The 22418-nt window shown below is 40.8% G+C and overlaps 1 protein-coding gene across 1 annotated transcript in view; it reads left to right on the top strand.

Annotated features, from left to right (window-relative positions):
- Nucleotides 1-21673, top strand: part of DDRGK1 (DDRGK domain containing 1) — a 43836-nt gene extending 22163 nt beyond the window's left edge. The window contains exons 4-9 of the mRNA XM_036382536.2: nt 1653-1754; nt 11737-11859; nt 14310-14348; nt 17356-17412; nt 18117-18165; nt 20143-21673. Of these exons, the coding sequence (XP_036238429.1) occupies nt 1653-1754; nt 11737-11859; nt 14310-14348; nt 17356-17412; nt 18117-18165; nt 20143-20315 (543 nt within the window). The 3' untranslated portion in view covers nt 20316-21673. The remainder of the gene's footprint in view (nt 1-1652; nt 1755-11736; nt 11860-14309; nt 14349-17355; nt 17413-18116; nt 18166-20142) is intronic.
- Nucleotides 21674-22418: the final 745 nt, after the last annotated feature.

The raw sequence follows: 22418 nt of genomic DNA, 5'->3' as shown, positions 1-22418 counted from the left end.
AGGACTTCCTGCCACGTCTTGAGCAGAGCCTGAACAGCTCAGCAGAGAGCTGGGAATGACACAGAAAGCCAGAAGCAGTGGCATCACTCAAGGGTTGTTTTATCTGAAAAATGTCAATTCAGCTTTTGCTGACCCAAGAAGGCTGTGGAAAACTCTGTCTCATTTTCTTTCCATTCAGACTCGTGGGGAGTAGAGGAGTTAAACTCTTGAATGCTTTTTTTTGGATGTTTCCACTGCTTCCAGCTTAATGCCAGCACTGTCTCCCCTTAAAAATACATTTCAGTCCCCATGGAGCTGGTGAAACACCCTGGGCAGTTGTGAGGAGTGCTTCAGGTGCTCTCAGAGGGCAGAAATGTGGTTTGGTTTGATCTGTGTTTAGCTGTATTTATTGTTTTTACAGGCTAGGGGAGATACAAAGCTTTTTGGTGTTAATTCCAGGGAAGCAAGAGGCATTTCAGCCTTCTGAAGGCAGCAGCTTGTGCATTTTCCTTGGAATTGTTCTATCTTTTTATATATATATTTTTTTCAAACTCTATATTGTTCTGTATGAACATTTTTAAAGCTTGTGAAATCCCAAGTTGGGGATTTTAGTGTCGCCTGAGGTTTAAATCCAATGTAGTAGATGGAGCAGTTGGTAATAAACTTAATTATTGGTTATATATATATACTTCCATTATGAACCTTTTCTCACTCAGTGCTTTCATCATTTTGTTACTTTCCATACTCATTAAATTTAATTTTTCCCCTTTTTTTTGGTGGAAAATGTGAGCAAAGTTGAATGAAGTTGGATAAGCATCAGTTGGTGAAGCAAGGAATCTTCTGTTTCATTTTAAAACATGCTGATTTTTATTTTCCTATGTAGACAGATAAATTCCTTGGATGGGGCTTTTTCTCTGAAACACTCAAAGCCAAATCCTCCACTAGAATATTTTCTGCTTGTCCTCTTAAACATATTTTAAAATTTAAGTATCTTCAAGAGCCTGAAAAAAAATCTTTTAAAAAGCTTAATGCACCAAGACAAGGACCTTTTTATTATTCCCTCGTTTTGCAACAACCTCTTTGTCTTAACAACAAAAATAAAATTATTTTAAGAGACCATTGCAGCTTTTTATATAAGAGATTCTGCCCAGGTTAATGATACATTTGAGTGCACTTTTTTTTACATTGTGTGTTCCAAATCCTTTTATTTTTTTCCTTCTTTAAGGTCCTTTCTAACTAAACTTCAAGTGAGGAGAACTGGAATTCCATGACACAACATTGTTTAACATGACTGTTGTAATTAGCTCATAAGCACATTCAAAAGGAAATGAGATAAGTGAGGAGGGTAATTTCTAAATTTACCAGAAAGTTGAATGTGCTGGAGGGGAGGGGAAGTGAAATGATAGTGGCTTTAAAAAAAAAAAAAAAGAAAATTATTATTATTATTATTATTATTATTATTATTATTATTATTATTATTATTATTATTATTATTATTATTATTATTATTATTATTATTAATGGTGGTTGTTGTTGTTGTTGATGTTGTTGATGTTTCTTTCTGAGCAGGCATCTAAAAGGTGGGAAGAAACCCCCTCATGGTATCATCATATGAAATTTTAAAATGTAGATTCAAAAAGAGTAAGGTTTGGCTTGCATCGTGTTTATTTCAGGCTGAAGAAGCAGAGAGAGAAGAAAGGAGAAAACTCGAGTCAAAAAGAGAGGAGGAGAGGAGGAAAGAAGAGGAGAGGATTCGTCAGGAGGAGGAGCGACAGGTGGGAATAATTGTGTTTATTTCTGGAATAATTGTATTTATTTCTGGAATAATTGTATTTATTTCTGGAAATCCTAAGCCAGCTTTGCTTTTGGGATTGTTTCTGGGGGAGTTCTGTGCCCAGGGAGCTGCAGGGACCACAGGGTCTGTCCTGCTCCAGCCACATGCAGGATTTGGAGCTCAGGAATTTGCCCAGCCCAGCTCTGAGTGTCTCCCAAGGATGGAGATTCACAACTTCCCCTCTTCCCTGGGAGCTGCCAGCTGGAACCAGCAGGGCAGAAAGTGAAAGGCAGCAGCAGCAGCAGCAACTGATTTTGCAAGTGCTGTGTGAAATTTCATTCTAATTTCATGTATTTGCATGTGCTTCCCAATTAAAGCTTCCTGGGCTGTGCATATGTTAGCAGGAGTGACCCAGAAAAACAGGTACAGCTCAGCTGAAATGCTTCTGGTGAATACTTTTCATTAGTGAGGGAGGAAAACTTGGACTTCAGAGCTGCTTTTTGTACTCAGGCCATCAGTGCTGGCTGAGAACTTCCTGCTCTGGTGCTGCTGCAAGTCGTGGGGTGGAAAGGACAGAGGTGTTCTGCACAGTTCTGAGATGAAAAATGCAGCCCTCAGCTCTCACTGTGAATTTTTTGGTGTTTTTTTTGGAAATTTGTGTCTCTGCTTCATGGAGATTTATTTTAATTTGCTCCAAGAGCAGGTTGTGTAAGTGGGGTGTGTTACTGATAATATTTTTTAAAGGAAAAGATAATTTTTCCTTTCCTCTGTCAATGATATGAAGGCAGGATAAAGCAATTTTTAAAAATAACCCATACATTACACATACAGATTGTATCCATGAGAAGATTTTTATGTGAATTTCCATTTAGCTCTGGGGTTATTCCCCACAAATCCTTTTCCTCCTGAGCTCTCAGTTCCTTTCCATCAGCAGAAGTTTTGAATTTTAAAAATTGAAGGGGAATGTCAGCACTACAACATCAGAATATGTAGAAAAATCTGAGATTTTGTAAAGCAGCTTGACCAAACTTCCAGAGGGCCAATAATTCCACAGCTTCCCTTCCAAGACAGATGTACAAATTCTTTTTTTTTTTTTTTTCATATTTTCCTAAAGTTCTGAGAACTTCATATCCTTGAAACCCTGAATAATGAGCTGCGATGACTCCGGTGCTTTGGGGGAATTGTGACATTAAGTGACACTGGAACTTCCAGTCCCTTGCAGGGTGGCAGCCAGCACAGCACAGCACTGCAGGTGAATTTTTAAGCAAATTCCACCTGAGCTGGGCCAAGCTGCTCCTCCAAGGAAGCTGTGGCACAGGACTGAGCTGTTCTGCTGGGCTTTAGCAATTTGGCTGGGGTGACTCAGGCCCAGTTCAAAAGTTCAGTAGAAAATAAAGATAAAATTTACACCAGGCATCTCTTCACACAGAAATATTTATTTTTATTCTTTTACTTTGGTTTCTGTTCATTTGAGGGCTGTGTAATTTATTTCTGGTTGAATGAGGAAACTCTTTATTTGTTTCTGGTTTAGTTTGCAGTATTCTTATATACTGCACTATAGCACTTCTATTTCACATGGCTCTGGGAAAAAGAGAAATACAAACTAAGGCTCTGATTTTATTTATTTGTCTGTTTATTTATTTTAAATGTTGTGCACAACAGTTCACAGAGTACTTCCTAGAACTTGGAAAATTGCTCAAATGCCTCAAAATTGCTCAAATGCCTCAAAATTGCTCAAATCCAGCTTGGTCACTTTAGCCAGTACCTGCCTACTTAAATCCTGTAATTTTAAATCCTGTAATTTTAAACTATTTTAGTTTGATTTAGTTATTGGTTTTCCCAGTATTTATCAGGACAGCAAACCCACCCACCAGGCTGCATCAGGAACATTATTCTGCCTCTCAGAGCAAAGTGCTTTCAATATTTAATTTTTCTCCTTGTGTCTAAGTTGATAATCCAGTACCTGCTGAACATTTGGAGCATGGATCAAAGTAAATATGTCTGACAATATTTCATGTCCATGCTCAGCTGATTCCTGGTAATTTTGAATTTGTCTTCATGGAGCCTGTAACAGGAACCAGAACAATTGAAGAGAGCCTGTCCCTAGGCTCAGAACATCTCATTTTCCCAATCTTGTTACAGGCTGATGGTGTGATGGAAAAGGCAGAGCCTCTGAGAGGATCACTGGGTTTATGGAATACACAGGATGAAATGTCATTTATTTTCCTCTAGAGGAGGAATTCTTCAAGTAATATCTTGTCACCAGGAAAGCCTTGTGGGCTGCACATGTTGTGATTCCATTCCCTCATCTGAAAGGCAAAATTCTGAGAGATACCTCAGGCAGTGACTGATAGCAGATAAAAACCAGGGTGGAGCTGGGTTTTTAGAGGCATTTTGATCACTGACATTGCTGTAGTTTATATAATCCCACCAGGCACAAAAAATTCAGTTTATCACTGAAGTTTGCCTGAGAAATGTTGCAGGTCTCAGGTGCCTCCTTTTCCCTTTTCTCACCCAGAGTATTTCTGCAGGTTCAATGACAGAGGCAAATCCCCAGCTAAGCAGAGCCAGCTTTGGTACCTAAATTGTGACTGATAAGAGATAAAAACCAGGGTGGAGCTGGGTTTTTTAGAGGCATTTTGGTCACTGACATTGCTGTAGTTTATATAATCCCACCAGGCACACAAAATTCAGTTTATCACTGAAGTTTGCCTGAGAAATGTTGCAGGTCTCAGGTACCTCCTTTTCCCTTTCCTCTCCCAGAGTATTTCTGCAGAGGCAAATCCCCAGCTAAGCACAGCCAGCTTTGGTACCTAAATTCCACTTAAACCCTTTTTTTTTCAGTCTGTTTCCTAAGAATTGCTATTAAAATTGTGCTGACAGGTAGGAACTGTACCTTGAGGGAGTTATGGGGGCTAAAATCTTGCCTAGCCTTGAGAAAAATACCCTCTGCTTCTATTTCAATAGATTTGGATGCACTTATAAATAAAATGTGGTTGCCCCTTGGCTTGAGTGTTGCAAACCAGATCATGTATTTTTAAATTCAAGTTTCCTTTCCAGTGTTCTGCTGAGCTGATTGGCTGCAGGCCTGAGGAGGCTCCTTTAGAATTGGCATTTGCTTCAGCTCTGCTTTGCCCTGGGGATTTCCCTTTCACTCTTGGAGTTTTTTGGTGGTGAGCTGGTTTACCAGCTGACACCTTATCAATGAGAGTGAATTTCCTCTGATGTTGCAAAACAGAGTCTTCAGACAAAAACTGGCAGATTGCTCAGAAAAGAAAAAAAAAAAAAAAAAAGCTCTTTTTCCTTTGCCTGTGCACAGAGATTTTGGTAAATTTGAAATTAAGTGCCTAAATGCACTGAGATTTTGGTACATTTGCATTTTAGTGCCTGAATAAAAAAGGTTTGGATCTTCAGAGCAGTAGAAATGAGTGTCAGCCAGAATCACAAGGATCCTCTGGAAGGTTTGACCCTAAAGTTTTGACTCTTTGATATTTGATCATGGAAGAAGAGGCACCAAATTTTGGTTGCTTTATTTTGTGAGCAGCAAGATTTGTGTGTGTCTCAGCAGAGCTCTTCATTCATTATCTGTTTGATATTTATACCCATTTTTCCTACATTAACAGTGCATTTCTGGAGGCTGATGGAGAACCACTCCATAATTGCAATTTAAGCATCAGTTTTCAAGTGTGTGTACTCCCCTCAAAATTAAATTTCTCCTAAGAGAGTACAAACTGAAAACCTTAAAAAAAACCTCATTCTCCTCAGATTTTGAGGGGTTAAGGACACTTTCTGTGTAAGCAGTGAGGGGGGCAGGAATTCTACAGATCCATCTGCTCTGTGCCAAATTACTCTCAAAAGTCCCTTTTGGCTTCTTGCAGAACCTGCCCTGACAATCCAAAAACTGTACAAGGAGGGATTCTTTGATCCATGGCCCTCTAAACACTCAGGATGCTTTTCCTCATCCTAAAAATTCAGCAAACAGCCACAAACAAAGGAATGATGAGGAGCAGGTAGTGCTTGAAAAGTGTCCAGTGTTTGCTCTGCCTTCCTCACTTTACTACCAGTGAGGTTTTCTTCACCCAAGGAGCATCCTGAGCAATCTGTGATCCCAAAAACCAATGTGTGCTTCCAGCTGGGAGCCTCAGAGAGTTTTTGGGATGCTGTGGGTTTTACCTGGTCAAAGGCATGTTAGAAATAATCCCTGGGATTATTAAGGGGCAAACAGAGGGTGAAAGGAGCCTCACAGCACATCCAGGTCCTTGGGGGGACTGGGTGGGAAAAAGAACAGAAAACAAAGGTTTGAGTGACTAATTTATTTATTTATTTGTTCAATAAAAATGTGGTCAAAGTGGGATAGTTTGTTCTTCACATGCAGTGGAATAAACTAAAAATCAAAAAGAAATCTTTACACTGTTCAAGCCCCCAGTCTGGGTAACATTTAGATGGGTGAGGAGAGAGACAAGCCTGCTTCAAAAAAAAAAAAAAAAACAATAAAAAACCCCAAAAAAATAAAAGCAGGCAGCTGACGATGAGCATCTGCAGTTACCACATTTCCATCTGCTGGGATTTCCCCAGCACCCCACCCATGGCTGGGGGGTGGCCCAGCCACTCTCTGCTCTGAGCCATGAGCTCAAAAGGAACCTGAGTGCCCAAAATGTGGGGTTTGAAAGGTGGGTTTGAACTCACAAGGGACCCAAGTGCCAAAAATGTGGGGTTTGAAAGGTGGGTTTGACCTTAGAAGGGACCTGAGTGCCCAAAATGTGGGGTTTGAAAGGTGGGTGTGAGCTCAGAAGGGACCCAAGTGCCAAAAATGTGGGGTTTGAGCTCAGAAAGAATCTGAGTGCCCAAATGTGGGGTTTGAAAGGTGGGTTTGGCTTCACAAGGGACCCAAGTGCCAAAAATGTGGGGTTTGAGCTCAGAAGGAACCTGAGTGCCAAAACTGTGGGGTTTGGAAGATGAATTTGAGCCCAGTGCCCTCTGTGTGCCTGGCACAAAATCCTGGCCTTAGTTTGTGAGGAGATCCTGAGGGTCTGGGGGTGTTTCTGGGTTATTTATGAATGGACACGCTTGAGTTTTGTGGGAATTCTGCTGCCTGAATTTGACCTTGCAGCTCCCACACAGCTGCTCCATGAGCATGTGAGAGAAGAGGGTTAGAGAGATGAGGGTCAGAAACAAAAAATATTCTAAATAAATAAAAATATTCTAAGTAAATATAAATAAATATGAATAAATCTTCTAAATAAATAGAAATAAATACTCCCAGCCATCCTGAAAGTGCCAGGGTTCCCCTGCTCAGTCTCCACCTTGCTTCTCCCTGGGCACTTGTGCTAACTCATCTCTCCTCTTGCTCTGAACCAAGCTGCAATTTGGATAAATCCTTTTTTTTTTTTTTTTTACCTACAGATTGAATCATAGGTGAATTTAGGTTGTAAAGCATGTGAGGCTCTTCATGAATTTTTAATTTTTAGATGGAAAAAAAAAAAAAAAAAGGCAGCTGGAAATATTTAGTGTTCTGGAGAAAGCTACAACCACCAGGAAGCTTTGAGGGCTGCCAAAGCAGTGGCTCAGAGCACCTGGAAATGCTCTGCTGAGCAAAATTCAGCATCTGGAAAACAAAATCCTGTTGGCAAAAGAGGGGCTGGAGGCTGAGTGTTCTTCCCTTCTGCCTTGTTGGGAATGGAAGTGCTGATAGGAACCTGCTGGGACACTTCCAAAAACTGCAAGGTGCTGTTCTTCAGGTGGGGAAGGAGCACAGGAAGGAGCCTTGTTCATTTTTTAGACCTTCCAGAAGCAGGAAAATGGGTTTTAGTTATTGTTGCCCTCAGTTACAAATGGGACAATGTCTTCTGATCTTTTTTTTGTTTTTTTTTTTTTTGCAGAACCATCTAGAAATTATTTACCAAAGCAATTCTGAGGCTTTGTGATTGGTTTTTTTCTTTTTTTCTCATTTCAAATCCTGCTGAATTACAACCTCTCAATAGACCAGGGGGAGAACATTATTCTTGTCTTTCCAGGATCAAGATTAAATTTAATGCACTTACAAGAAAAGAACAATTGCTGTTGCTTCCAGATGAAATATGGTTATGTTGTTCTTGGCATCTGGAGTGCATGTAAGGAAAAAAATCTGCTGTTGGATTAATTGTTGTGGTGATGAATGACCCAAAAATGATCTTGTTTTGTCTCAAGAGCTTCCTCAGATCTGTAGATTTTTCATGAGATAGCAGTTTTAAAAAATGGATTTGGCTTTGCAGTTACACCAGGATCCTTTCAGTCCTGTTTTTCTCATTCTTGGATGTTGGCAGGATTCTTTCTGCTGACTTTATGGGAATTTGATATACATTTTTTAATATTTATTTATTTATTTATTTATTTATTTGTTTGTTTGTTTGTTTGTTTTTATGTCTATATTTATATATTTATATATTTATATAAAAACTATTTAATATATTTTATATATTCTGGTTTTATAAATTTTATAAAAATAAAACTTTAATATGTTTTATATATATAAAATATATCTTTTTATATCTTTTTGTACTTACATAAAAATAAAACTGTTTTATGTTTTATATAATAATTCTATTTTTATATATTTTATAGCTGTATATTTTTATATATTTATATAAAATAAAACTATTTTATATTTTATATATTAATTCTATTTTTATATTTTTATGTTTGTATATTTTAGAGATTTTTAATATATTTATATGAAAATAAAACTATTTTATATTTTTTATATATTAATTCTATTTATATAACATAATCATTTTTATATATTTAAATAAAAACAGGACCAAACACTCTTTGTTTTTTACCAAAAGACATCTTTTTTAATATGGATATATTTTCTGTATACTGAATGACTCTTCCTGTCTCTCCCTGTTCTGGTTTTTTTTAATGGAACAAATATTTACATTCCAGCTCCTTAAGGAAGCCATTACCATATCAATGTCCAAGATGTAGCATGGCAAGCTATAAACTTTATACTTCTATAAAGTAATAGAAATCAATGTCATTGTTCTTTAAAAAATCCCTTTCTCTGCTGATGCTGGAGGAATGCCCTGGGATTGTCAGTGACATTTGAAGAGCTCCTGTGTTTGTTCTAATCAGCCTCTGGAATGTGATGGAGCCAGATGCCAGATCCTGTAGGAATCTCTTTGTACCAGGTGCTGCACAAACAGAAATTCCTCTGTGCAACATTTCCTGGAGGGAAACATTTCTGTTCTGTGTGAGCCATGGAACCCTTTAGATTGGAAAAGGCTTCTGAAGTCATCAAATCCAACCTTCAGCATTAGTCCAGCCTTCTCTTGGAAGAGAACAAAACAATTTTTAAATGAAAATAATGGAAAAGAGCAAATTTAGGAGCTCCCAGTAAAAACCAGTTCTTATTTGAAACATTTTCTAAGCAATCTGTCACATTCCCAAACATTTAATCACAATTTTGATTTGTGAAGGTGTGAATTCCACAGAACCAGGCATCACCATGTCACTGATGCTGGGCTTGGAGTTTTCTGGGCCAGCTTTATTATGGCCTTGAAGGTTTTAATATTTATTTCAAGGTAGGCCATGAAGGTTTTGTATTGCCTAAAAGCCTGAAACTTTTGTTTAACAAAACAACATGTAAAAAACTCCTTTTGTTAATACAGTCATGCCCTGCCTCCTGTGCCTAAAACACTTTATATAATAATTTAGATATTATTTAATTTTATATATTATCCATGTAGGAAGGAAGTTTTCATAAGATTTTCCTTGAAAACTTGATTTTACTTGAAACTTTCACAGTTTCTCTCCCCCAGTGTAATCCTGGTGAGCACTCCCAAAGTCCTGCAGTGGCAGACCTGGGACCAGTAACCAAAAATGTGAATGTGGCATCAAAGTGCAGGGAGGAGCAGCTTTATTGTGGCCTTCAAGGCTTTAATATTTATTTCAGGGTAGGCCATGAAGTTTTTTATTGCAGATAACTAAAAACCTAAGGCTTTTGTTTAACAAACAAAAAGTAAAAGTAAAAAATTCCTTTTGTTAATACAATCACCTCCTGTGCCTAAAACACTATATAATAATTTAGATATTATTTAATTTTATATATTATCCATGTAGGAAGAAAGTTTTCATAAGATTTTCCTTGAAAACTTGATTTTACTTGAAACTTTCACAGTTTCTCTCCCCCAGTGTAATCCTGGTGAGCACTCCCAAAGTCCTGCAGTGGCAGACCTGGGGCCAGTAACCAAAAATGTGAATGTGGCATCAAAGTGCAGGGGGGGGCAGCTTCATTGTGGCCTTTAAAGCTTAAATATTAATTTCAGGGCAGGCCATGACATTTTTTTTATTGCAGATAACTGAAAACCTAAGGCTTTGTTTAACAAGCAAGAAGTAAAGTAAAAAACTCCTTTTATTAATACAATCGTGCCTTGCCTGCTGTGCCTAATTTAGATATTATTTAATTTTATATATTGTCCATGTAGGAAGAAAGTTTTCATAAGAAAGAAGTTTTCCTTGAAAACTTGATTTTACTTGAAACTTTTACAGCTTCTCTCCACCAGTGTAATCCAGTGTTCCTTGTGAGCACTCCAAGGGGCTTTAAAGCTTTAATATTTATTTCAAGGTAGGCCATGAAGTTTTTTCATTGCAGATAACTAAAAGCCTAAGGCTTTTTAACAAACAAAAGTAAAGTAAAAAACTCCTTTTGTTAATACAATCATGCCTTGCCTCCTGTCCCTAAAATACTTTATATTAAATAATTTAGATATTATTTAATTTTATATATTATCCATGTAGGAAGAAAGTTTTCATAAGATTTTCCTTGAAAACTTGATTTTACTTGAAACTTTCACAGTTTCTCTCCCCCAGTGTAATCCTGGTGAGCACTCCCAAAGTCCTGCAGTGGCAGACCTGGGGCCAGTAACCAAAAAATGTGAATGTGGCATCAAAGTGCAGGGGGGGCAGCTTCATTGTGGCCTTTAAAGCTTAAATATTAATTTCAGGGCAGGCCATGACATTTTTTTTATTGCAGATAACTGAAAACCTAAGGCTTTGTTTAACAAACAAGAAGTAAAAGTAAAAAATTCCTTTTGTTAATACAATCACCTCCTGTGCCTAAAACACTTTATAATAATTTAGATATTATTAAATTTTATATATTATCCATGAAGGAAGAAAGTTTTCATAAGATTTTCCTTGAAAACTTGATTTTACTTGAAACTTTCACAGTTTCTCTCCCCCAGTGTAATCCTGGTGAGCACTCCCAAAGTCCTGCAGTGGCAGACCTGGGGCCAGTAACCAAAAATGTGAATGTGGCATCAAAGTGCAGGGAGGGGCAGCTTTATTGTGGCCTTCAAGGCTTTAATATTTATTTCAGGGCAGGCCATGAAGTTTTTTATTGCAGATAACTAAAAACCTAAGGCTTTTGTTTAACAAACAAAAAGTAAAAGTAAAAAATAACTTTTGTTAATACAATCACCTCCTGTGCCTAAAACACTTTATATAATAATTCAGATATTATTTAATTTTATATATTATCCATGTAGGAAGGAAGTTTTCATAAGATTTTCCTTAAAAACGTGATTTTACTTGAAACTTCTACAGTTTCTCTCCCCCAGTGTAATCCTGGTGAGCACTCCCAAAGTCCTGCAGTGGCAGGGCAGACCTGGGGCCAGTTCTGCTTCAACCAAAAATGTCAACGTGTGCATCAGAGTGCAGGGAGGGGCAGGGACTTCCTGTGAGCAGCAGCAGATTGATGCAAATGAAGCAGGCAGGTTGCTATTTAAGAGGTTTTCTGTCAGCTCTGCTAAGAACCAGCCCTGGCTGTGAGATGGTCACTGCCTCTCGAGGGTGGCTTCTGGAACTCACTGTGCCATCAAGGGACAGCTTAAACTCAGCTGAAAAACTTCTCATGTGCTGGCTGCAGGGAAAGGAGATGCTGCTTCACTTCAAACCTGATTTGGGACAGAGCAAACTGACCACTTGTCATCTTTTCTGTCCAGGAAGAGGAAAAAAGGAAGGCAAAGGAAGAAGAGGAGAAGAGAGAATATGAAGAGTACCTGAAGCTGAAGGAGAGTTTTGTGGTTGAAGAGGAAGGGGTTGAAGAGTCAATGACAGAGGAACAGGTATGTGAGGCTGGTTCTGCAGTTCCCTTTCTCCTGTTAGACTTGCTGCATTCTGTCTTGTATAAAATGAAATTAAAAGTAGGAGTCAGCCAAAGGTTTTTGCTTGTGAAAGCTAAATTGTGTCTGTGGCACAGGTGAACCCTGGAATATTTCCTGGGGAATGCTGCTGTTCCTCAGAGCAGGCTCCTACAGGGTATTTTAGAGTTCTGAGAGAACTTGCTGGAAATGAGTTCTGTCCTCCCTGTGTCTAAGAACTGAAATAAAACTCACTCTGGAATTCAGATTATCTCTCACTGTCAGCAGCTCTGCCTTACCCACCGAGACTGAACCAGTAAAGCTCAGTTTGGAGTTTGAAAGTGCCCACAGACCTTGGGGACAATTATTTGGGTTTGGCTTTATTTTCTACACCAAGAGAGCTGCTGTGAAATCAAATTAAAACCCAAGCTCTTGTCTCAAAAGGCTTCTGATAAGGGAATCCTCAGGACAAACCCACACTGCTGCTCCTGTGGCTGCCTGCAGAGCTGCTGGGGATGGTGGTTGAAATGTGATATTTGATATAAAATCACAGCAAACCTGAAAAAGTTTTGCTGTGGTGGCAGGCAGAGCTCTTGTTTTGTCTGCTGAAAACCTGTTAGACACAATTTATTTGCTATCACATCCTGCAATTGCTCTTGGGTTGTAGCTGCCAATTTGAGCTGTCCAGTGCATTTCTTGGGAAGGATTTATTTCAGGGCCGTGTGTGCATTTGCTGCTCTGCTGAAGAGACTCTGGAATTAAATGGATTTGCTTTAGTGTGACTGAGAGTGGCTTTGGGCACAGCAGATTGTGCCCAATGTCAAGCACCACTGACTCATCACAGGTTCCCTTGATGGATCCCTTCCCATCAAGAAAAATTCCTCCATCACACCAGGGATTAACACCAGGAGAAATTCTGTCTGCTGATGGGGAATTGCAGTGAACAGCAAAAAATACACACTTTTATTGACAATTCCTTCAAAAATCTGTCCCTGTCCTGTTAGGAAATGAGATTATCCCTAAATATTGCTGTGTTCCACTTTAAACACCCTTCAAACTGGAATGTGGTGATTGTCCATGTTCCTACAGCTGCCTGTCAAGGAGAAATTCATCTCCCTCCATGTCAGAAGAGAGAAGGTTTTAGGTTCCTCACCTAAAAGAGCTTGAGATGCCTGATGTCAGAACAGAAAAGGGTGTTCCTCACCTAAAAGAGTTAAAGATGCCTCCATCTCAACCTGAGATAATTTTGGTAGGGGTGTTAGGGGAGTTACAACTTGAATTGCAGGTGATTTAAAAGTCACATTCAGAAATAATATTTAAAACAGGGTATTTAAAACAGGTACAGAGTTATTTGGAGGCAGCAGAAATGAGAAGGAAATGAAGCAGTCAGCCTGGCCTCGTGCTGGCTGAGAAACTGAAGCATTTCAGTGTCCTGTTAGCAGAGCTGACTCTGCCCTGTGCTGAAAATCAAGCTCCTGACTCCAGAGCTCACCACTTCATTAAGGCTGATGGATTCCTGGGCTTCCAGAGTAACCTGATCTCATTTTAGCTTCAATGCACAGTGTTTGCATTGCCTCTGCAGTGGAGCTGCTCACTGGATTTCAGGTGCATGGCTCTGAAATGCTTGAGCCTCCACAGGTGCTGTGCAGCTGTGCTGCCCCTGGCCAGCTGCAGCTCCTGAGTCACTCTGGGTTTTCCTCTGCACAGAATGTCCTGGGTGTGTGACTTAATGATGCTTAAATTCACCCAGATGTGGTTATTTCAGGGTATTCATGATGTGAAGAATAAAAAATTGTACTCTAACCTTTTGGGAAATACTTAAATTGTACTTAAACCACATTCTTTCTCAAAAAATACCTGTCAGAAATCCCTTGTGAAAATTAAATCGAGATTATTTTTCTTCCCAGTTCAATATCTCAGTGTGTGTAGTTAAAACTTAGGAATTATGCAATCTATAGACTTCTATAGTATTTATCCTCAGCAAGTTTTTGATGCATTTAATGCTCATTAAATACTTAAATTGTACCTGAGACACATTCTGTCTCAAAAAATACCTGTCAGAAATCCCTTGTGAAAATTAAATCGAGATTATTTTTCCTCCCAGTTCAATATCTCAGTGTAGTTAAAACTTAGGAATTATGCAATCTAAACACTTTTATAGTATTTATCTTCAGCAAGTTTTTGATGCATTTAATGCTCATGAAATACTTAAATTGTATCTGAGCCACATTTTGTTTTGAAAAATACCTGTCAAAAATCCCTTGGAAAGATTGAATCGAGATTATTTTTCTTCCCAGTTCAATATTTCAGTGTGTGTAGTTAAAACTTGGGACTTAAGAATCTAAACACTTTTATAGTATTTATCTTCAGCAAGTTTTTGATGCATTTAATGCTCATGAATTCAAAATTAAAATTGTTTTCCTTGTTGTCTCCAGTCTCGCAGCTTTCTCATGGAATTCCTGGAATATGTTAAGGTAAGGTGCCTTTGGTTTTTCTTTGGTTTTAGATGGTGTGGATTGCCTTTGGTCAAAGAGGGACATCTTTACTTCCTCTTTCATTTACTTAAATATTCAACAAGTAACAAAAACTGTACCTTTAGTAAGTGTTAATTACCGAACCAGCACAAACACAATTATCTAAAATAATTTAATTCCAGCTGGATCCTGGCTTTTGGGGCAGGATGTGGCATGGTGGACCTCCCTCAGAGTTTATAGAAGCAATGTTTGCTGTGGATTGGGATTTTTGGGGGCATTCAGGCTTTTTTGTTTGTGAGCATCAGCCACTGATTTAGAAACAATCTCTCCATGTGAGCTCAGCAGGAAGGAGAGCTGCTGTACCCTGGAGGGTGTTTTGGAGCCTCCAACACAGGCACTGGAAAGCTCCAATCTCAACTTTTCCTGTGATTCCTTCACTTTTTTTCTATCCTGCATGTTTTTTTTTTATGTTCAGGAGGGCAGTTTAAGAAGCAGCTGCCTTGTTTTAACCAGGGTGTGTCAGTCTCCCTTCCATCCCTCCCATTGTATGGCTGGGTGTTTAAAACCTGGGCTGTGCTCATTTATGCTTTTGATCTGTGAGGGCAAATTGCTGTATCAAAGGTCAGATGCATTTTTCTCCTCTCACTCCACCACTGGCATGCAAATCTGTTTTCCTGATGAATCCCTTTCTTCCTTTACTGGAATCTGAACTCTCAGGATGTGTGACCTGGCTTCTCCAGCAAGCAAATCACTTGCTGCTAGTATCACCTGATACTCTGTGAGCTGCTCATCAATTTATATCCCAAAATCTCACATTTTGCACGTCCATCATCCCAGCAAAACCCTGGATTTACAGCACATTTATCTCCTGGAGTCAGAGATTTGCCTCATGGATAATTCTCCTTGTGGAGTCCTTTGGAGTGACTGCCAGGCAGTTCTGGACAGGAGCTCAGAGCTGAGCCCTGCAAAGCTCTGCTGGGCTGCTCTGCCTCCCTTTTACCTCTGTAGGTAAAATAAGGAAATTTCAGTGTCCCTTGGGATCTTCCAGAGCACTGGGAGCTTTCCAGAGGGTGACACAGCCAGGGCAGGCTCTGCCCATTGCCCCTGGGGTTGTGGTGGATGGACCAGATTAGTCACAAACTCCCAGTTGAGTGTTTCAGCACAAAATTCTCTATCAGTCACTTTATCTTGACGTCAGAGAAATTCAACTTGGGCTGGAAACCCGTGTCTGAATATCCGACACCTGATTTCCTCTGCAGAGCTGAGCTGCAGAACTGGGGCATTGCTTTCTTTCACAAGTTTTAAGTATTTTTCTTTAATCTTGAAAGTGTGCTTATTGTATAGATTATGTATTGCCCTCATCTTCTGTTCTGTTCACAGAAACCATTGACAGGAAGCGGTGCTGAGCTGCTCGTAGCTGTCAGAAAAAAATGTATGAATTAAGAGGAATTGGCATTTTTTAAAAAATAAAATTGAATTTAGCTCTTCTGCTGAATAATTTCTTAGGCTGGTATCATTGACTGGAGATAGCTCACCCTGTGCTTCATCCTTAAGGGTGTTGGGAGCAAAATGCAGCCTCTTGCTGAGGACAGCAGCAGCATCACCCCTAAAATGAAATGAATTCAGGAGAATGTGGATGTGTCTTTGTTGCTGAAGGGAAGCCAAGCCTGTCTCTAGAACATGATGCATGTGGAGAAGTGTTTTATTCCCTTGGGACCCCGTGAGTGTGGGGGGTGCATCCTCATCCCACCCCACCCCCTTGGGCTCTCGTTCCCAGCAGGATCTGTCTTGGAAAGCTTCCACTAAACTTGGTCATTGAGGGGGAAGATCTTTAGGTGAAGGTTTAAGTCCTGTTTTTCCTGTTGATGTGGCTTTGCACCAGCCCCCCCCAGTCCCTTTAAAAGAAGATGTGACGAATGTTGGCAGTTCCCAGCTCTGAGAACTGAATTCCATGGACTGGTTCCAGTTCCATGTGTTCAGTCCATGGTATTCAGTTCTCTAGCTTGGCTGCATCAAACTTCACAGCTGCTAAATCTCTGTGTGCCTTTCTTTTGGGTCTGATTTTATTAATGCAAAAGATTCATCTATTTCAGCCTCTCTTGATTTCTTCAGTGGCCTCCCAGTATGCTCTCAAGACCAGAAACAAAGGATTTTGTTGTTTGAAGTATTGAATTTGTTACTGGAGATGCAGCTCCTGTGGCTGTACATACATGGATTTTAGGAATGTAAACCTGAATATTAACTGAGCTTTCCAACACTTTTGTTTTTTCCAAGCTCCTTACAAACACTGCATCCTTTTGCAGCTAAACAGATGAGTTCCTAAAATTTTGGCAGAGAAGAAAACAGGAACCAGGTAGCTCCAGACAAGCCCTGCAGGTGTTTTCTCTGGAGCTACAGAGAAGCACAAAACCAGATGGGAGCAGTGGTGGCTGTGCCTTGACTGAGAAAAGCTGCAGGAAGAACCTGTCAAAAAGCAAAATGACAAAGTGCAGTTCCAGCACTGACAATTTTAATAAGGTGTTGGCTTGCTTAGGAAGATTATTATGGCATTAATACACATGACATCAGTAAAACAGAACTAAAGCACTTAATGCTGCCAGTCTTGCCTGGGTTTTATGTAAGTGATGGTTTTAAAAGGTGCTTTGAAACATCCCTGAAAGAAGAAAGGGATGTTGATAAAACACTCTGGAAATCCAAGGTAGCAGCTGAGAAACTCAGGAGGTGGGGGAGCAGAGTCGTGGCTGTTCCTTGTGCTCATCCCAGGGTGAGGAAAAGTCCAGCATCAGTCAAGGCTGGCAGATGGGTTTAGCCTTGCCCTAAGTGGGTCAGAGCACTCAGTCTTTCCACAGAACTCCCTGCTTTAGGTAACCTCAGAGTTTTTCATCACAGGAAAATGCTTACTAGGAAAAGGAACAGGTTCTGGTTAATGCATTTTTTTATTTGAATGGAAAAAAAAATAAATCCCAGCTTTCTCATTCATCAGCTTAACTCTTGTTTGTCCCCACAGAAAACAAAAGTTATCCAGCTGGAGGACTTGGCTTCCCATCTGGGTTTAAGGACACAGGTAAAAAAAAAAAACAAAAATTGACTTTTGGGGTGGAAGTACTAATTTTTGCTGGGCCCCTGCCTTCCTCTTAAACCAGAACTCTTATTTAAGTGTGCAGTGGGTTATTACAGGAATTTATCTGGTTAAAATCGAAATTATCATTTCCTTCTGCAGTCATACAACAGCAAGAAAAACAGAGGTAGAGCTGTAGAAACCAACACTTAAGGTGCAGTGGAATTGCATGCTTGGAGTAACTGTGGAGTAAACCCAGCCATAAATTCAACAAGTTGTTCTTTTGGGTTGGTAGGAGAGGTTTACTCCTAAAAGGAGCAGGAAAAGACAGAAAAAATATGGAATTTTTGAGCAAGGACCTTGGAGAAGGACCTCTGTGCTTCATGGGACTTCATGGCACTGCACAGCCTTTCCATAGGAAGATTCCTTTAACCCCCTGCTCCTTAAAGCAGCCAAGTAATGGCAATAAAAGTCCATTTTTTAAGGGATGGGGAATTTAATTTGAACATCCCAAAATGCAAAAAAAAAAAAAAAAAAAAAAAAATCACCCCTCTAAGACCAAAGGGCTGATTCCATCTCTCTGTGTGGGAGCACTGAATTCCTTAACCCTGAGGGATTTCAAGGTAAACCTCTGGAGTTGATCTGAATGTGTGAAATGGTTTCTGCTTCCCTTTTGAGCAGTCTGTTACTCCTTTTTCTCTTCTGCACAGGATGCAATTAACAGAATCCAGGACCTGATGGCAGATGGCACCCTGACAGGTGACAGCCAAAGCACAAAGGAGATCTTCTGTAGCTGCTGGTGCAGAAAATGCCTTCCTTGTGGCAGAGACAGAATTCCAGTGTCATTCCTGCTCTGAGGATCTAGTAGGACTTGATAGCTAGATATTTATATTTTATTTATTTACCCATCTGCTGAAGGCCTTTTGGGGTTGCTGAGCAGCCAGCTGCAAATGGGTTTTTATATTTTATATTTTATTTATGAGGATCTAGTAGGATCTAGTTTTATAAGCTTAATCTATTTTAATCTATCTAGTTTAATCTATTTATATTTTTAATTTATATATTTTTAATTTTAATAATTTAAATTTAATAATTTTAATCTATATATTTAATCTATTTATATTTTAATCTATAAGTTTAATCTATCTAGTTTAATCTATTTATAAGGATCTAGTTCTGAGGATCTAGTAGGACCTGATAACTAGATTTATATTTTATTTTTTTTACCCATCTGCTGAAGGCCTTTTGGGGTTGCTGAGCAGCCAGCTGCCAATGGGGCCTTCTAAAATCTGAATTTGAGAGGATCACTGGGATGATTTGGGGTGGTTTCCAAGCCTGGTGCTTAAAGCCAAGACTGGGGTATGGCATGTGGGAGAGGCAGACATCCCAGAGCACTGCAGGATGCTGGAGCCAGTGAAGTGCTTGTTCCCAGTCCTGTCCAAGCTGGAATTACAGCAGACACTGAGCAGGAACAAGGCTGGTTTAGAGCTGGGCAGTCTTTTCTTTCCAAGGGTGAGGTAGGGGAAGGTGCCAGCACAAACATTTATTCACCTGATCTTGTGCTGGTGGCTGGAGAACAACTGTCTCAGCAATGTGGAAACCCTTTCAAATGCCCTACAACTGTCTCAGCAACGTGGAAACCCTTTCAAATGCCCTAAAAGTGTCTCAGCAATGTGGAAACCCTTTCAAATGCCCTAAAAGTGTCTCAGCAATGTGGGAACCCTTTCAAATGCCCTAAAAGTGTCTCAGCAATGTGGGAACCCTTTCAAATGCCCTAAAAGTGTCTCAGCAATGTGGGAACCCTTTCAAATGCCCTACAACTGTCTCAGCAACGTGGAAACCCTTTCAAATGCCCTAAAAGTGTCTCAGCAATGTGGAAATCCTTTCAAATGCCCTACAAGTGCTTGGAATGCAGGGAGAGGGATGTGTGCTGTCCTGGCTGGCTGTGCACAAAGCCAGGGAGGCTCTGCCTCAGTGGAATACATAAAACCAGAATTCTGTTCTCAGTCTGGGTGGAGGCACAGGAATATGGAAACTGAGCTGCATTCCCTTCAGAGGGGAAGCTGGAAAGGCTGAGCTGGGCCCCACAAGGTCCCTCCTGCTCTGCCTTTCTCCATCAGCTGCCTCAGCTGAGAGCATGAGCACCAAAAAAGCAGGCCTAGGAAGGGGAAGGGTCTGGAGGGGAATCCATGTGAGGAACAGCTCAGGGCACTTGGCTTGAGGGGAGATTCATCAAATTCTGCAGCTTCATCCCCAGGGGCAGCTCATCTCTGTGACAGGGACAGGACCCAGGGAATGGCTGGAGCTGGGTTAGGGGGATTTGTGCTGGAGATCAGGATTTGCTGGGTACTGCCCCAAATCTGCCAAAGCTCCAGGAGAGTCTGGACCACGCTCTCAGGGACAGGGTGGGATTGTTGGGGTGTCTGTGCAGGACCAGGAGCTGGATCAGTGATCCTGGTGGGTCCCATCCAGCTCAGGACATTCTGGGATCCCTGCAGCAGCTGCTGTGGAGCTCCCAGCCAGCTGTTCCCAGTGCCAGAACTTTTCTTTTGAGCCAAAGGAGCATTCCCAGGGCCCTGGGCTGCTGCTCCAGCTCCCAGCAGTGGGCAGGAGATAAAATCCTGCCTGGCCTAGGTAGGGATTATTGCCTCAGCAGCTGGAACATCCCTTCCCAAAGCAGTGAGTGATGCCTGGGGGAGGTGAGGGGAGCCTCTCAGTGCTGTGTTTGCCCTGCAGGTGTGATTGATGACAGGGGAAAGTTCATCTACATCACTGCAGAGGAGATGGCAGCCGTGGCCCAGTACATCAAGCAGCGAGGCCGAGTGTCCATTGCAGAGCTGGCCCAGGCCAGCAACTCCCTCATCAACCTCCAGCCTGACAGCAGAGCTGTGGCTCCCACCCTGGCCTGAGCCACACACTGCAGGAGTTGAAGCTCTTAATGAATAAAGCACATAATTAAAAGCAAACGAGAAGCTCCCAGGGCTGTTGGTGGTGCCTGAAGGTAGGATGATGCTCTTCTGAAGCACCAGCTGCAAACTCAGATGTTTTGCTTTTCCTTCTGTTAGAACTGCTGTTAAATGGTAAAAATTGATTGTACAAGAGGCTAGCCAGGAGCTCAAACACTGGTGCACCAGTAGCCAAAAAGATCAGTAATTTATCCCCTGGCAGCCAGTCTCATGTTGCTATAAACAAACTTTTTATTGTTTGCAGATTCTGATGTCTGTATCAAATTATTTGGGGTTGTTTGCATTCAGGATTCTCCAGGCTTGCTCTGCACTGTGGAGCTGTTTAACTTTGTGATGGACACAGCATTGGCTGCTATACCAAGGTTGGAAGGAAAGAGTAAAAAAAAAAATACTAAAAGTGTGTCTTTGTTCTTGCTGAAATATATCCTGAAACCCTGGAAAGAATGGTTGCTCTGTTCAAAATTCCAGGGGCTATTTCAGGAAACTTTTGCTATAGAAATATGTTTTCCTTGGTTTATGTAACATGAAAAGTTTGCTTGCAGACAAGCTTCATCATTTCCCTGTGGCCAAGAGACAGAAACCCCTCCAGGGAAGGGCTGAGTGGGCTCATTTATTTATTTATTGTGCAGGCCAGTCCTGCTGATACCAACCAGATCCTGGTGATTCATCCTTTGAAGTCAGAGCCAGCTCAGAGTGTCTGAAGGCCTCAGATACCCCCACCCCTTGGCCTCTGTGTTCTGCAGGTCTGGGGGTTTTTAAATAAAAACTTCAGACACTCTGAGTCATGCAATTAATGTTCCAAGTTAATGATTATTAAAGCATTAATTGTATGGGTCAGTGTATTTCCTGCAATAAGAATATTTATTTTTTCAATCATTCATTCATTCTCCTTTCTGAAATCAGCAGAATTTATGTGGATGAACAGTAACTGGGGAGGACAAGAGGTTTTGGCCCTGCCAAACTTAGAGGTAACTTGAGCAGACTAAAAGCCACCTTATTAGTGGGATGAGACAGCAATAAAACAATGGAAGGAAACATTTCCTTTTCATCTCTGCACTGCTGCTGGATGTCAGAGTGCAGGAGAGTGGAGTTCCACCAGCACCACGTGTTGCTGTGAAAGACCAGCACGTCCTGAGTGCTGTACAACCACAGCCAGCAAAGAGGTTATTTAGCATTTGAGGCTTGTGAAGTCTCTTTCTTAAGGATTGCATATTAAATATTTTAAAAATATTCGGGTTTGCCACTGGTTTTTTGTTCTGTCTTAAACGATTCTTGTAATAAAATTGACAATATTGAAAGAATTTCAGAGGTTTGAAAGGTTTGTTAGAAAGGGGCAGGACGTGACTGTGAGCTCTGCCAGCAGCTGCTCTGCCCTCCTCATCCTCTCCCACCATTTCCATTTCTGTTCTTTTCACCCAGCTGCATCCTCTCAGCACTCAGGAAAACTCATTTTTCTCTCATTTTGAGGGTGCTGTGCTGCATGTGAATTGTGAGGTTTTACATGAGCCAGGAGAAAATAATGTAGGTAACAAAAAACACGAGCGGGGCTTCTATTTCTGCTGGAAACTCCTGTGGAACAACCTCTGCTGTGCCTTGAAGGAATTGTTGCACCTCTCTGAGTTTCCTGAGTGGCTGCAGGAGGTGAGGACAGGTGGGTGTTGGTGCTCTGACCCTGGGGAACAGCCACCACTAAAAACTGCAGCTCTGTTTTCTGTTAAAGGAACGCTTTCGTATTTTCTAGGAATTCACATCCAAAGTCCCAGGAGTCCCAGCTGAAAGTCTGGACCACAATTGCTTCAGGCCATTTGTTTGGATGGGTTATAAGTGAGGCAATTCAAACCTAAGCTGCTCTTTCAGTCTGTGTCTGTGGAAGGGGAACAAATTCAGGGCTGTGCCCCCAAAGTGACTTCACTGGCTGAATTCAAAGCTCAAGTTCAATATAGCCCAAAGAGACACCAGATGGGAAGAGAGTTGTTCCCTCCCTGCTGGCACTGGAACAGGGACACCCTTGGGTGTCCTGGCTCACCTGGGAGTTGTCCCCAATGT

Source organism: Molothrus ater, chromosome 4 (genome assembly GCF_012460135.2).
Source record: "Molothrus ater isolate BHLD 08-10-18 breed brown headed cowbird chromosome 4, BPBGC_Mater_1.1, whole genome shotgun sequence".
NCBI classification, from domain to species: domain Eukaryota; kingdom Metazoa; phylum Chordata; class Aves; order Passeriformes; family Icteridae; genus Molothrus; species Molothrus ater.
The sequence above is the reverse complement of the archived record's forward strand: the minus strand, read 5'-3'. Positions and strand labels throughout refer to the sequence as shown.